Source organism: Engraulis encrasicolus, chromosome 11, assembly GCF_034702125.1.
Source record: "Engraulis encrasicolus isolate BLACKSEA-1 chromosome 11, IST_EnEncr_1.0, whole genome shotgun sequence".
Lineage (NCBI taxonomy): Eukaryota > Metazoa > Chordata > Actinopteri > Clupeiformes > Engraulidae > Engraulis > Engraulis encrasicolus.
The window spans coordinates 4,460,142-4,473,517 of NC_085867.1; the positions used below are offsets into that span (position 1 = coordinate 4,460,142).

The window sequence follows — 13,376 nt, forward strand, 5'->3', positions numbered from 1 at the left end:
CATCGGACATGAGGAAGGAGGCCAGGTCCAGCAGCAGGAGGAAGAGGATGGGGAGGATGAAGGTCAACACATACAGCAGGGGCACCCTGCGGATGCTGATCTATAACACACACACGCACACGCACACACACACACACACACACACACACACACACACACACACACACACATGTAATAATAATTTAAAAAGTCATCATTAGATGCTGAAGCGAAGGGGAGTAGAGTTGCCCAGCTGGGACTCGAACCGAGACCTTGTGGGGTACTAAACCGCCAGTTAGTAGTAAGTCCCAGTTTACTACCCCAGAAGTTCTGGGTTCAAGTCCCAGCTGGGCAACTCTACACCAAAGAGCCAGGCTCGTTGGCATGTTAGTCAGAACACACCCACAACCCTAGTGATGGTCACTCCATCACACTGCCTTCCCCTTCGGGAAGCGCACCCGTGCGCTTCACGCACTCATGGTGTACCTCACGCAACTGCCCATCATGCTTCTCCCATCCAGTGTGCCCCATCATCAATGCTTCACCCATCACTGAGGTCCCTCACACGGGGGTCACCAATCCTGGGGGTCCCTCACATGGAATTACGGCTCACACACCATGGGTACGCTTCCGATGGCCTCACGGTACCATCCCACTTCTGACACCATTTGTAGCGAAGGGGAGTAGAGTTGCCCAGCTGGGACTCGAACCCAGACCTTGTGGGGTAGTAAACCGCCAGTTAGTAGTAAGTCCCAGTTTACTACCCCAGAAGTTCTGGGTTCAAGTCCCAGCTGGGCAACTCTACTCCCCTTCGCTACAGATGCCTTCTAGGTTGCGGGATGATAACAATAATAATAATAATAATAATAATAATTACAGTGTAGACCACCTCGTCCCAGTTGCCTTCATGGTATCTGGTTTTCTTGGTGCGCACGCTGATATTAAGCACCTCCCACTCGCCCGCGTACAGCTGCATGGCATTGGAGGAGGAGTTGGACGATATGACCAGCTGTAGCTCCTTGTCTGGGAATGGGGCAGCAAAGTCATGTGTAATTTATTTATGAAAGCTTTTAAAACCATTGCAAACTGACCCATGCTCAACAATGTCTGAATGAAAATAGTAAAAACTATAAAAGCGATAAAATAGCACGGAGAAGTAAGAGTAACAAATAAAGGGAGTCGGAGACAGAAGGAAGAGGAGATAGGAAGAAAGGGAGAGAGGGAAGAGGAGATAGGAAGAAAGGGAGAGAGGGAAGAGTGGATAGGAAGACGGAGTGGATGGAGAAGGATGGGAGGTATGGGAGGATGTGTGGCCTAATGCCCCGTGTACATCAAGCGCAAACTTTGCGACCTGAGCGGCGGAAGTTGTTATTTCTCCATGTAGGGCAGGCGAATAAAGCTACCAGAGCGAATTCGCCAGGAGCGAAGCAAACTGAGCGACCAGAGCGAATTTTAACGATTAAACTCAAGCTAATCATTAAGCACATCGCTATGACATGGTTCGGCGAAAACCAATTGGAACCTTCATATCGACGAATGTCCCAGGCTGTCAAGACAGAGCCGTTATGTGATTAGCTAAATCAAACATGTCAATGCCGTGTCCAGAGCAAATAAAGCAAATTTTATGGCAAAACCTCTTGAACCACCCCAGCTACCTGGGTCGTGTAGGTAGCGCCTGGTGTATGGTGTGGTGTATGGTTAGGGAAGTGATTCTTAATCAGAGGGTTGCAGGTTCAAATACCACCCTTACACTACACCTGCATCCATGGCTGAGGTAGGGCTGGGCGATATGGAGAAAAAAACGTTTTGTCTATATCTCGATATACAATATATATCTCGAAATTTTCATTCCCCGTAAAGGAGGCAAAAAACTACACACTGGTATTTATATATATGCTTCGAGACAAACCTGTCTGGTCTGCGGCTGTGCAGCCAGAAATTTGACAAATCGAAGTAACGGCATGGTGGAATCGGAGCATTCTCTTTTGGTATTTCTACTATTGCTATGGTAACCGAGGCACAGACGGAAGGCAGAATGCAGCATGGAGGAAGACAATTTGCTTCTGGCAATCTCAGAATTTTAAAAGTTTATCACTTATCTTGATAAATTCGATATGCCAAAATCTACTTCAAGATGTTTCTCCTTCTCGATATATCTTAAATATCGATATATTTCCCACCCCTAGGCTGAGGTGCCCTTGAACAAGGTACCTGAACCCCAGAATGCTACAGTGGACTGTAAAGTAATGAAAATTAGCCTGGAGAAGTAGTGAATGTCAAAATGTAATGAAGGGGTGGAGAGAAAGTGAAGTGTGGATAGAAAGAAGGAAAGAAAAAAGAGAGAAACCAAATGGTAAAGAAGAGTGAGAGAGACCGTGGCCATGTTCAAGGTGCATGAAATGTTCGCAATTCATCAGAAATGAGGTGTGCCGAACGCAGGTGGGGAATTTCCTACTTCAAAGTTGCCCAGTGCGATTGGTTAAATTTTACAGCCAATTGCAATTCTGAGACCAGCAGAGACAGTTGACTCTGCTTTTGTCCAACTACAAAGCCCTGAGAACAGAGAAATTTAAATTCTGTCCTTAGAGCAGAAGGGATTCTAGCCTGGTTCTCACTGACTGTGTGTGTGTGTACACAAACTACCATCTGGTAGCACTGCCGTTAACATGCCCTTCGCGAGTCAGAAAATAAATGGTGCATTTATTGCAACTCACCAACAACAAATTTCTGCAAAAACGTTTTCTGTTCATCTCTTAAGAGTCAATATAGTCTATAATCTGGCCTGTGACTCATCAATGCAAGCTGCCGTTGATATTTAAGCAATAAATGCTCTCTTTATTTTCCACTCGAGTAGAGCATGTTAATGGCAGCGCTACCAGACGGTAGTGTGTGTAGCTCCGCTTCACCAGGGGGCTCCGGAGCTACACACACGCACCGTCAATGAGAACCAGGCTAAAGGGATTCACCTGCCCTCAGACAAATTCTGCACTGAGACATGAGGAGACAGTTGACTCCCTTTTGTCCAACTACGCTGCTCTGAGAAAAAAAAAATAGCACCCTGCAGGGATGCTCAGGGGTGCATTTCTCGAAACCACGTTAGCCACTTTGTTGATTTCAATGCAACTTCCCATTAGCAACTACCCAACTAATGCGTCCCAGGTGTGTTGTGTGCGTTACCTGAGTGATGGTATGAGTTGAACGTGAGGTTGCAGGTCAGGGGTGCACAGTTGTGTTGTGTGCATTACCTGTTCCCATTGATAACTACCCAAGTGGCTAGCTAGCTACCATTTACGCGTTGGAGAAACGCAGCCCAGGTGAGGTTCTGTGCGTTACCTGAGTGATGGAATGAGGTGAAGGTGAGGTTGCAGCTCTGGCTGTCGAAGGGGAACTTATATACATCCATGGCACAGCTGGAGGTGACCTTGCGGTAGTTCGACATGGTTAGTGTCCCATTGGTGCTCAGCTGCACGTCGCGGCTTCCTTCTCTTGTGCCCTTGTCCCTCTCCATCCTGTGTTTAATAAAGAAAAGAAAAAATAAGGACATCCGTCTCAAGTAGGTTTTGGGTAAAGGACTACCAAAGTCACATGAAAACTGAAAACAAAGTCTGCACACCAATGTCTGATAAAGGGTATGCTGCCCGAGACGTCACTACATTAAATTAAGAGAAAGTGTGGACTTCAATTTCAGTTTCCATACACCTCTCCATCCTGTGGACATGCGCAGGTGACTTCCTCATACTCATGAACGGCGTGACGTTTTCCATGTGCGTTGCGCCCATTTGTGGGGGAAAACAGGCAATGCAAGTCAATTGGTGATGTTGGGGTTTAATAAACGAAAGATAAGGACCTGTAGACTAGCGTTGTTCACGCGCAACATGCCGAAAACGTGTTGTGTTGCCGGCTGTTCAAATAATATAGCCAAACAGCCGTGCCTGAAGCATGTACTGTGTTCATTTAGGGTAGCCGATAGCATGTAAGTTGATGAGACATTCGGTTTGTTTTCACCCATAAAGGGGCGTAACGCACATTTAGGAGCAAAGTACCCGGATGGTCGTTCATGAGTATACATCACTTCCTGCCAGATTCACTAAGTTAAATCAAGTCAGCTTTTATTGTCTCTTTCTTCATATGCACAGGTCATACAAGGAAAATGAAATCAACGTTTCTCTCTCTATATCATGCCAGGAAATAGCCATACACATGATTGACATTTACAGATTGACATTAAAGAGACAGGACAAGTAACAGTGATGAACTAGTAAAAATAAAGTGATTAATAAATAACAACGGAATATTTTACTTTGAACATTTAATATATATATAAAAATAAGATTAAAAATGAATGGAAAGACATTAATCATAACAGTAATACTCAAAAAGTGGTGAGATTTGCAGTAGCAGCATTGTAAGCACCCTGGTGTGTTGCTATTGTATAATGTTCTAGTGAGGTAGTGCAGGAAGTGAGGTAGGGATGTGGGGAGAAACGCGGAGGAGGCACCGTTGAAAAACGGATACATAGGCCTTCTTGTAACATCCTACTTGTTTTTTGTTTTTTTTTGCAGTAGAACGTGGAGAGTTAAAGCGTTCTTAAATTCCAATGTTTTGGTATTATTCCTGCTTTTTAAAAACTTTTTCATGTGGCATTGCGTGGCCGCGAGTGCCGCCATTTTAACATGGACGAAATCTTTCAGCTAGCACAATTTCTACATAGCAGATGGGATTTCAGCGACACTCTGACTTACGTAATAAATATACAACACTGTCTGTCACAAGATCAGGAAGTCCTTGTTCACTAGGGGGGGGGTCAATGAACTTCCTCCTTCCCTCTGGCTTCTAGCCTCATGACATGAGACTCTGCATCATTGATGATGGAAAGGTTTTTAAATTAAGTTAAATTAAAGTTTTTTCAATTCAATTATTAATCATTAATACTGTTTGCACAAAATAAACATTTATCAACTAAGCTGTCGTATGCTCCAGCCTCTACTTTCAAGTTTTTTTTTTATCGATACTTTGCAAGATCAGAATTCTAAGCACATTCTCCGATCTACAGTGGGACTATTGAATGGGAGAATGTCCCCAAAAAGCTGCTCTGCATTGGTTGACAAGAAGACATGGAGACTCATATCCACTTACTCAAGCATCTCCATTACCATCAGATCCGGTTTCCATAGCAGGTCTCGAGGAACAGACACCTCCTCAGTCCCACAGAACTGATCTGGATGCCATGAGAGCTGCTGATTGGTCCATGTCTGCAGGGGGAGGGGCAGAAAACATGAAAGACCAATGACAGACCAAGAAACCAGAGCCATACAGAGAACAGAGTCAGGCAATCTCCGCTGTGTGCTAGGGCCGACTTCCTCATTAGCAAAATTAGCTGTTTTAGATTCTCAGTACTGCTCAGCGTTGCGAATGTTAGTGCCTAGCAGTGGGCGTAGCACACAGCAAATGCAATGCGATGCAATGCAGGGAGTATGACATGACTTGCTGTTCGTAGTAATAACTTCAGATAAACATCACAGGTGGTAAAACTGTTGTGATTATCACCACCGAGACAGTTGATAGTTTACATATTTGTGGTGATTACCCCGCAGTATAGTTCGTTAGTCCTTATTTTTGGCTGTTAATGTGGTGGTTCTATGTTGAGTCTATGGGAAGACAGCCGCTTTAGGCACGACCTTATCTCGTTGAAAGGCGGGGCTGCAATTTAATTCCTGGTCCTCCATCGCGTAACTCTGTTCTCAGTATGGCTCTGCTCTATACCATTCTCTGTCTATACTTTGCTATTATGACACACTGCCCTGCTCTCTGATTGGGCAGAGAAACTGTTAAGGTCGGAAAGCTTGGCCATTATGACACAGGGCCCATGATCTTGGACATTATGAGTCATCCTCGCCAGACTGTCTTTCAGATCGAAACGATTGTGTAGAACTAAAGGCAGTATGGAAATACTGCAAATATGTGAAAATCAAAAAAGGTAGACTGTTTCTTTAAAGGGGTATGCCACTATTTTGGGGCTTATTACAGTTAAAATCGTTGGGCAGGGTTTATAAAGGTGGTAAAGTGTCTTATTTTTCATGTTAAGCGTTGTCTTGCTTTAAGACAAGTTAAAAGAGGGAATATGTCGCTAAGCTAGTGAAAGTCAATGTATCCGTGTAGCATTGTAGCATGCTACATGGATACATTGACTTGCAAGAAACCAGGGTTGCATTCCATTGTCCTATACCCCCGTCCTCCACTTGTGCTTGTGCCCTTGTACTTCGCTGATGTCACCTCTTCCATGGAGAGAATGAAGTTATTCAAAATAAAGTTATACAATTATCAATGAAGTTATCCCGATGTCAGCCTAGCTTTACAACTCTTCTGGTATTTTCCCCCCTTCAACATCTCGATTGCATATGAGAAAATTACAGTTGAATTGAACTTTTGTAAGATATTGAATTAAACCTCTGTCATCAGTGTGGGTGTGTGTTTCCATGTGTGTGTGTGTGTAAAAGAGAGAGAGGGGGGGGGTGGGGGGGCTGGTACATCTACTCACCATGATGATCCATATGTACGGTGTGAAAGTCTGGCTCTTCTCATCCTACAGAAGTAGAAACACACACAGACACACACACACACACACACACACACACACACACACACACACACACACACACACACACACACACACACACACACACACACACACACGCAGACACACACACCCCTAAGAGTTGATTTAGTTTTTACATCTGGCATCTACATTAAGGTACATAAACAGACGGACAGACAGACTACACAATAGGGTACCTACAACAGACAGACAGACAGACTACACAATAGGGAACCTACAACAGACAGACAGACTACACAATAGGGAACCTACAACAGACAGACAGACAGACAGACAGACTACACAATAGGGAACCTACAACAGACAGACAGACAGACAGACAGACTACACAAAGACAGACAGACAGACAGACAGACAGACTACACAATAGGGAACCTACAACAGACAGACAGACAGAGACAGAGAGACAGACAGACAGACAGACAGACTACACAATAGGGAACCTACAACAGACAGACAGACAGACAGACAGCTGGTCAACTGGGGTATCCATGGTAGCAGACCGATCTACAGCATATGGACCAGGCTAGATGAGGTTTCTATAGCAACAAGTACACCCCACAGCCTGGATGAGCTGTCTAATGCAACAGACAGGTACAGACCACATCTTGGATGAGGTTTCTATAGCAACAGACAGGTACAGACCACAGCTTGGATGAGGTTTCTATAGCAACAGACAGGTACAGACCACAGCTTGGATGAGGTTTCTATAGCAACAGACAGGTACAGACCACAGCTTGGATGAGGTTTCTATAGCAACAGACAGGTACAGACCACAGCCTGAATGCTGGAGAAGAGGACGTCCAATTCTACGACGGTTGGAGTTCTGGAATCCTGCCCGGGTCGCGTCATGACAACAATCTTCTGATTGGTCGTCAAGTTCAGGTGGTTCAGGACATCCTGCTGGCTACACTTACTCTCAGCCCACACGCACGCTACACACATTATGCCCACACACACACACACACACATGCACACACACATACACATACGCACACACACACACCACACACATACACACACATGCACACACACATACACGCTCACACACATTCTCAGATACACACACATCCCAACACCAATCAACATTAATGGAAATAAACTTTCAAGAATATTGTTGTGTTCATTTTCACAATGACCCCTCCCAAGTGACGTGTTTAATCCATTGATAAAGCCAATGACACCCCCCATCTAAAAGGGCATCAGTCTTTAGTATTCTCACAACTAATTTACACATTTATACTAATGTACACATCACAGCAATCCACTACTTGTAGAGCGAAACCAACTGGTGAAACGAGTAAACCTCCTGTTGTAAACATGGAGAACTCTCCTACTGTAAACCTCCTGCTTTAAAAAGACGCACTACTGCAGCATACCTCTCCTACTGTAAACCTCCTGCTTTAAAAAGACGTACTACTGCAGCATACCTCTCCTACTGTAAACCTCCTGCTTTAAAAAGACGCACTACTGCAGTATACCTCTCCCATTCCTTTTGTACTGCAAAACTCCCTGTTACTGCAAACCTTTCCAACGGTATATCTCTAGGCTACTGTAAACCTCTCCTCTAAACCTTTCCTACTGCAAAATTCAGTAAACAGTAAAAACAGAGCTAAAACATTTGTAAACACACACACACACACACACACACACACACTGGGCGGTTAAAATACACATGGTACGGACACAAAGTCTCCATACATTTGTTAACCCCCCCCCCCACACATACTGGACCGTTAAGATACACATGGTACGAACACACAGTGTCTTACCGTACAACAGGCTCAGAAGCAGCTGCAGATTCATGCTTTGGGACGAGTGTGACGGGACAGAGACCAATCAGAACTGGCTATGTGTGTGTGCGTGTGTGTTTGCACTGATGGGAATGTAATTGCAACAGCTTTCGGAAATGAACGGTCTGCTAATTCACTTCTATATAATGGACAGTGGGCCCAGTACAAGTGAATTAGCCAAGAGACCACCATTAGCTAAGATACTTCACAACTGCACTGTCATCTAATGTGTTTATACACTTTTATTTCTACGCCTTGTGAACTGTGTGTGTGTGTGTGTGTGTGTGAGAGAGAGAGAGAGAGAGAGAGAGAGAGAGAGAGAGAGAGAGAGAGAGAGAGAGAGAGAGAGAGAGAGAGAGGTCGTCATGCTGATGGCCAAAACTCATTCAAGTAATATGAAGTATGTGTATATGTTGTTGTGTGATATGCAAGGTTATTAGAAAAGGAAAACGCTCATTTTTATTTCACCATGTTTTTTATTAGGTAAAATCAATAGGACAGGGAAGAGATCACAAGAAGCCCAGGCAACACCACAGATGTTCTACGCTACACACAAACTTTTTTTTGTTTTGTTTACTTTTTGAATGTAAGAAAAAAGTGAACAGCATCAAACAACTCAACATTTGGCCTATATTATATTATATTATATTATATTATATTATATTATATTATATTATATTATATTATATTATATAATATTATGGGAAAGTCAAGTTACAAGACAAATCCAAGCAAATTCACAGCGATAAACGAGCATATCAGAACCCACTGGGTTGATTGCAAGGCAAGATTGTTTGATTGTGGATCAATGCATCACGTGCCATGATTAGCTAACAAGAAACATGGTTTCTACAGAAATAAAGAAGTCAATACTGCTCTATACTGTTTTTGGTTGGTTTACATGCAGAAATGAACAACGGGAAACATGCTATGGTTTCTATGGGAGACTTGAGACAATGCATCTCCTCGCCAGTTCTTGTCGAGTCCACTTTTTCAGGCAAACGGTAGTTTCCTGTCCGTCTCAAACTAGCCAAATATTTTTTTGGGATGACCCTTTGTTTCAGAGAGATATTTAAATTGTTTAAATGACCAATGAGCATTCTTAGTTGAGTTGATTGACAGTTGGAATTCTTTTAGAATTATTTTGATTGACAGTCAAACGCAATAGTTTTTCTTTTCAGTGCTGGTTCTCAGCGTTGCTAATGAACGAATCCGAACATTTAGGGCGGAAGAATCCTCGCAGATCAATCGGGGACGCTTCAAAACAGCTGACTGGAATACAAGAGAAGAATGCATACTTCAATCTTGTGGTCTACCATGACACCCAGAGCAGACTAGAATCTTGTGGTCTATCAGAAGACCAAGATTAGACCAAAGTAATGATGGTTACCCCTGACACCCAGACTTGCCCTGAGGTATATCAAGTAAGGCAGATTAGGCCAAATGAATAGTGGTCTATCAATTAAGGCAGATGAAACCAGAGTAGTTGTGGTCTATCAGTAGATCTAGATGAAACCAGAGTAATTGTGGTCTATCAGTAGATCAGGTTAATGAAGAGGGTTTGTAAATGGGGAACCTCTCCATTACATCCACCCCCCCCCCTCCCCCCCCCCCCCCCCCCCCCCCCACCCCCCCCCCTCCCTGTTTAAGCCATCCAGGTGATGAAGAGGGTAGGGAGGAAGATGGACACAGAGAGCAGATAGACAATGAAGAATGTGGTGTTGATGTAATTGGCCAGAGAGTTCTGGTTCCTTGGGGGTGCTTGGTTCTGATTCTGATGGTAGTACTGATTCCGGAGGAGGAGGTTCTGATTCTGCAGATCCTGATGGATGAGGCGTAGGAGGAAGGGTACAGGGTCTCTCCCCTCGCTCCCCTGAAGGGGTGCGGGGTCGCCCCCTTCACCCCTCTCGTCGCCCTCGGCTGGGTCGGGGCACCCTTTCATAGGCGTGGCCTCCTGCTGACATTCTCCATTGGCCACACAGATGATCCCGCCCACAGACTTCCTGTTTCCTGCGCAGACAAACACATCACAAACACACACCATCTTCATCATCCGGATCATTGTCATTGGCGGCATCATTATCATAACCATCATGGTCGAAACGTTGTGTTAATAAACCTGGAGCAGCAGCAGTGTGCGGACCTTCCTTCTTTTCACAGTACATACAGTACGCCACGACTTTGCTGGGATTGTCAGCGACAGTGTAGGTCTAATATGATATAATTCAGAGAACAACGTGAATATGCACGTATCCTGTAATACGATACGATGATACGTTATAGTCAATTTACACTGAAATTCATTTAGCATGAGCAAGACAGGTCCAAGACAGGATACACACATAACACATCACAAGACTATTTCAAAACTGACGAAAACAGAGGACACAGGCAAACATACAGCCACACATGCATACATACATTACATACAACACACATAACTTGAAGATATTACCAACGTGGAGTGATAACACTATGCAGTCTTACGACTGATTCAGCAAAATAATTGATTGATGTATGAAGGCATGTTTAAGACTGTTGTGGTTGGAGCGGGGAACTCTAAAACATCTACTTGAGGGTAATAGCGGGTATTCTTGGTAAAGAGTGTGTGTCATGTCGGATGAGATGGATGTGGCCAGTCTGAGCATACTTTCGTTATGAGCTTCCTGGAATAGGTTTGCTATGGGCAGCCCAATGATCTTAGAGCATATTTTAATGTGATGTTGGAGTTGGAGTAATGCATTCCCTCTAGAGATGCACAGGATCCAAGATCCGGTTCCGGATCCGGCAGGATAATAGTGTTTTTCATAGGATCCGGATCCGGCAGGATCTCAAGCAGTGAATCCGGTATCCGGCAGTTACCTAAAAATCAGGATCTGGTGCATCTCTAGCCTAGGTTTTTCAGTCAGTCTTTCACAACCCCAATTGCTGCATGGAGTGAAAGCCCTTTGGAAGCGGCCGTTGCAGGCAGTGTGGCAGTAAGACAATGAGTCTAAAAAATAGTTTGAGCCAACGTAATAAAAAGGGCCCACGTGTGCGAGTAGGCTTTGTGTTTCAACCCTTTCGTAGGATCCGGTATCCGGTTCCGGATCCGGCAGGATCTTAAGCAGTGGATCCGGTATCCGGCAGGAACCTAAAAATCAGGACCCGGTGCATCTCTACTTCCCTCCTTACTGCAGTGTTTCTGTGTGTCTTCACCACTGGAGTGTGGGGGGTGTTGTAATGTATACTGTACCACTGCTGTGTGTGTACCGTGTGTGTGTGTGAGTGTGTGTGCGTGTGTGTGTGTGCGTGTGTGTGTGTGTGTGTGTGTGTGTGTGTGTGTGTGTATGTGTGTGTGTATGTGTTTGTGTTTGTGCGTGTGTGTTAGTGCTAGCGTGTGTGTGTGTGTGTGTGTGTGTGTGTGTGTGTGTGTGTGTGTGTGTTAGTGTGTGTGTGTGCGTGTGTGTGTGTTAGTGTGTGTGTGTGTGTGTGTGTGTGTGTGTGTGTTAGTGATGGGCAAGGTGAGGCTTTGTGAAACACTGAAACATTTGAAAGAATTGTGCCATCAAAACATGAAGCTTCGAAATCTTAAAGGGACACTGTGTGAGATTTTTAGTTGTTTATTTCCAGAATTCATTCCTGCCCATTCACTAATGTTAGCTTTTTCATGAATACTTACCACCAGCATCAAATTCGAAGTATTCACTATGACTGGAAAAATTGCACTTTTCATACATGAAAAGGGGGATCTTCTCCATGGTTCGCCATTTTGAATTTCCAAAAATAGCCATTTTTAGCTGCAAAAATGAGAGTACTTGGACCACACTGGAAAATATTTGTTTATTACTTAGTAAACTTTCATGTAAAGATCAGATTTGGCAATAGGCAGCCCAGTTTCAATGAGCAGCATAGTTGCAGTACCTTTTTTGACCATTTCCAGCACAGTGTCCCTTAAATATAAAACCTGTCTCCACAGTGCCATCCAGTGGTCATACAGTGAGGAGAATAAGTATTTGATCCCTTGCTGATTTTGTTGGTTTGCCCACTAATAAAGACATGATCAGTCTTTAATATTAATGATAATATGTATTCTAATATGGAGAGACAGAATATCAAAAAGAAAATCCAGTAATTAACTCTAAAGAATATATAATAATTGATTTATATTTAATTCAAGGAAATAAGTATTTGATCCCCTGCCAACCATTAAGAGTTCTGATCCCGCAGATCAAATGGCACTTCCAATCAACTTGTTATCTGAATTGAACACACCTGTTAATAGTAACCTGCACAAAAGACACATTGAATCTGCAGAATCAGTCCATAGAATCAGTCAATCAATCAAACTAAACTCGCCAACATGGGACAGACCAAAAAGCTGTCAAAGGATGTCAGGGACAAGATTTTAGAACTCAACAAGGCTGAAATAGGCTCCTGGATATTAAAGAGCAAACTGTTGGTGCATTTCTTCCCAATTTTAGGACATACAAAATGATCATCAATCATCAATCTTAGGGCTGTCTCTGGTTCTATACAAGATTTGACCTTGTGGGAATTTAATAACCAGAAAAAAGGAGATAAAGCACCTTAAAACTGTATGGGAGGAGCTAGGAAATGATCTCAAGGCAGCTGGGACCTCAATCACTAAAACTATTGGAAACACTTGATACCACAGCGGATTAAAATCCTACAGTGCATGTATGGTACCCCGGCTTCAGAAGGAACCTGTTCAGGCTCACCTGAGGTTTGCCAATGAACGTCAAACTGGATTAGGATATGATTGGGAGGTGCTGGAATCAGATGACACCAAAATCAAACTGTTTGGCATTAACACAACTCGATGTGTTTGGAGGAAGAGAAATGCTGCCTATGATCCCAAGAACAACACCTTCTCCAACATCATAAATGGAAGTGGTAACATTATGTTTTGAGGTTGTTTGTCTGGCCAAGACACAGGACAACTTCACATCGTCAAGAAATGGATGGAGGGAGACATGTAAACATAC

The 13,376-nt window shown here is 43.7% G+C and overlaps 1 protein-coding gene across 1 annotated transcript in view; it reads right to left on the reverse strand.

Moving 5' to 3' along the window:
* Positions 1–10,033: 10,033 nt before the first annotated feature.
* The window catches only part of LOC134458657 (5-hydroxytryptamine receptor 3A-like), a gene marked incomplete at its 5' end in the record, with an annotated part of 17,841 nt that continues 14,498 nt past the window's right edge, over positions 10,034–13,376 (reverse strand). The window contains one exon of the mRNA XM_063211086.1: positions 10,034–10,398. Within this exon, the coding sequence (XP_063067156.1) occupies positions 10,034–10,398 (365 nt within the window). The remainder of the gene's footprint in view (positions 10,399–13,376) is intronic.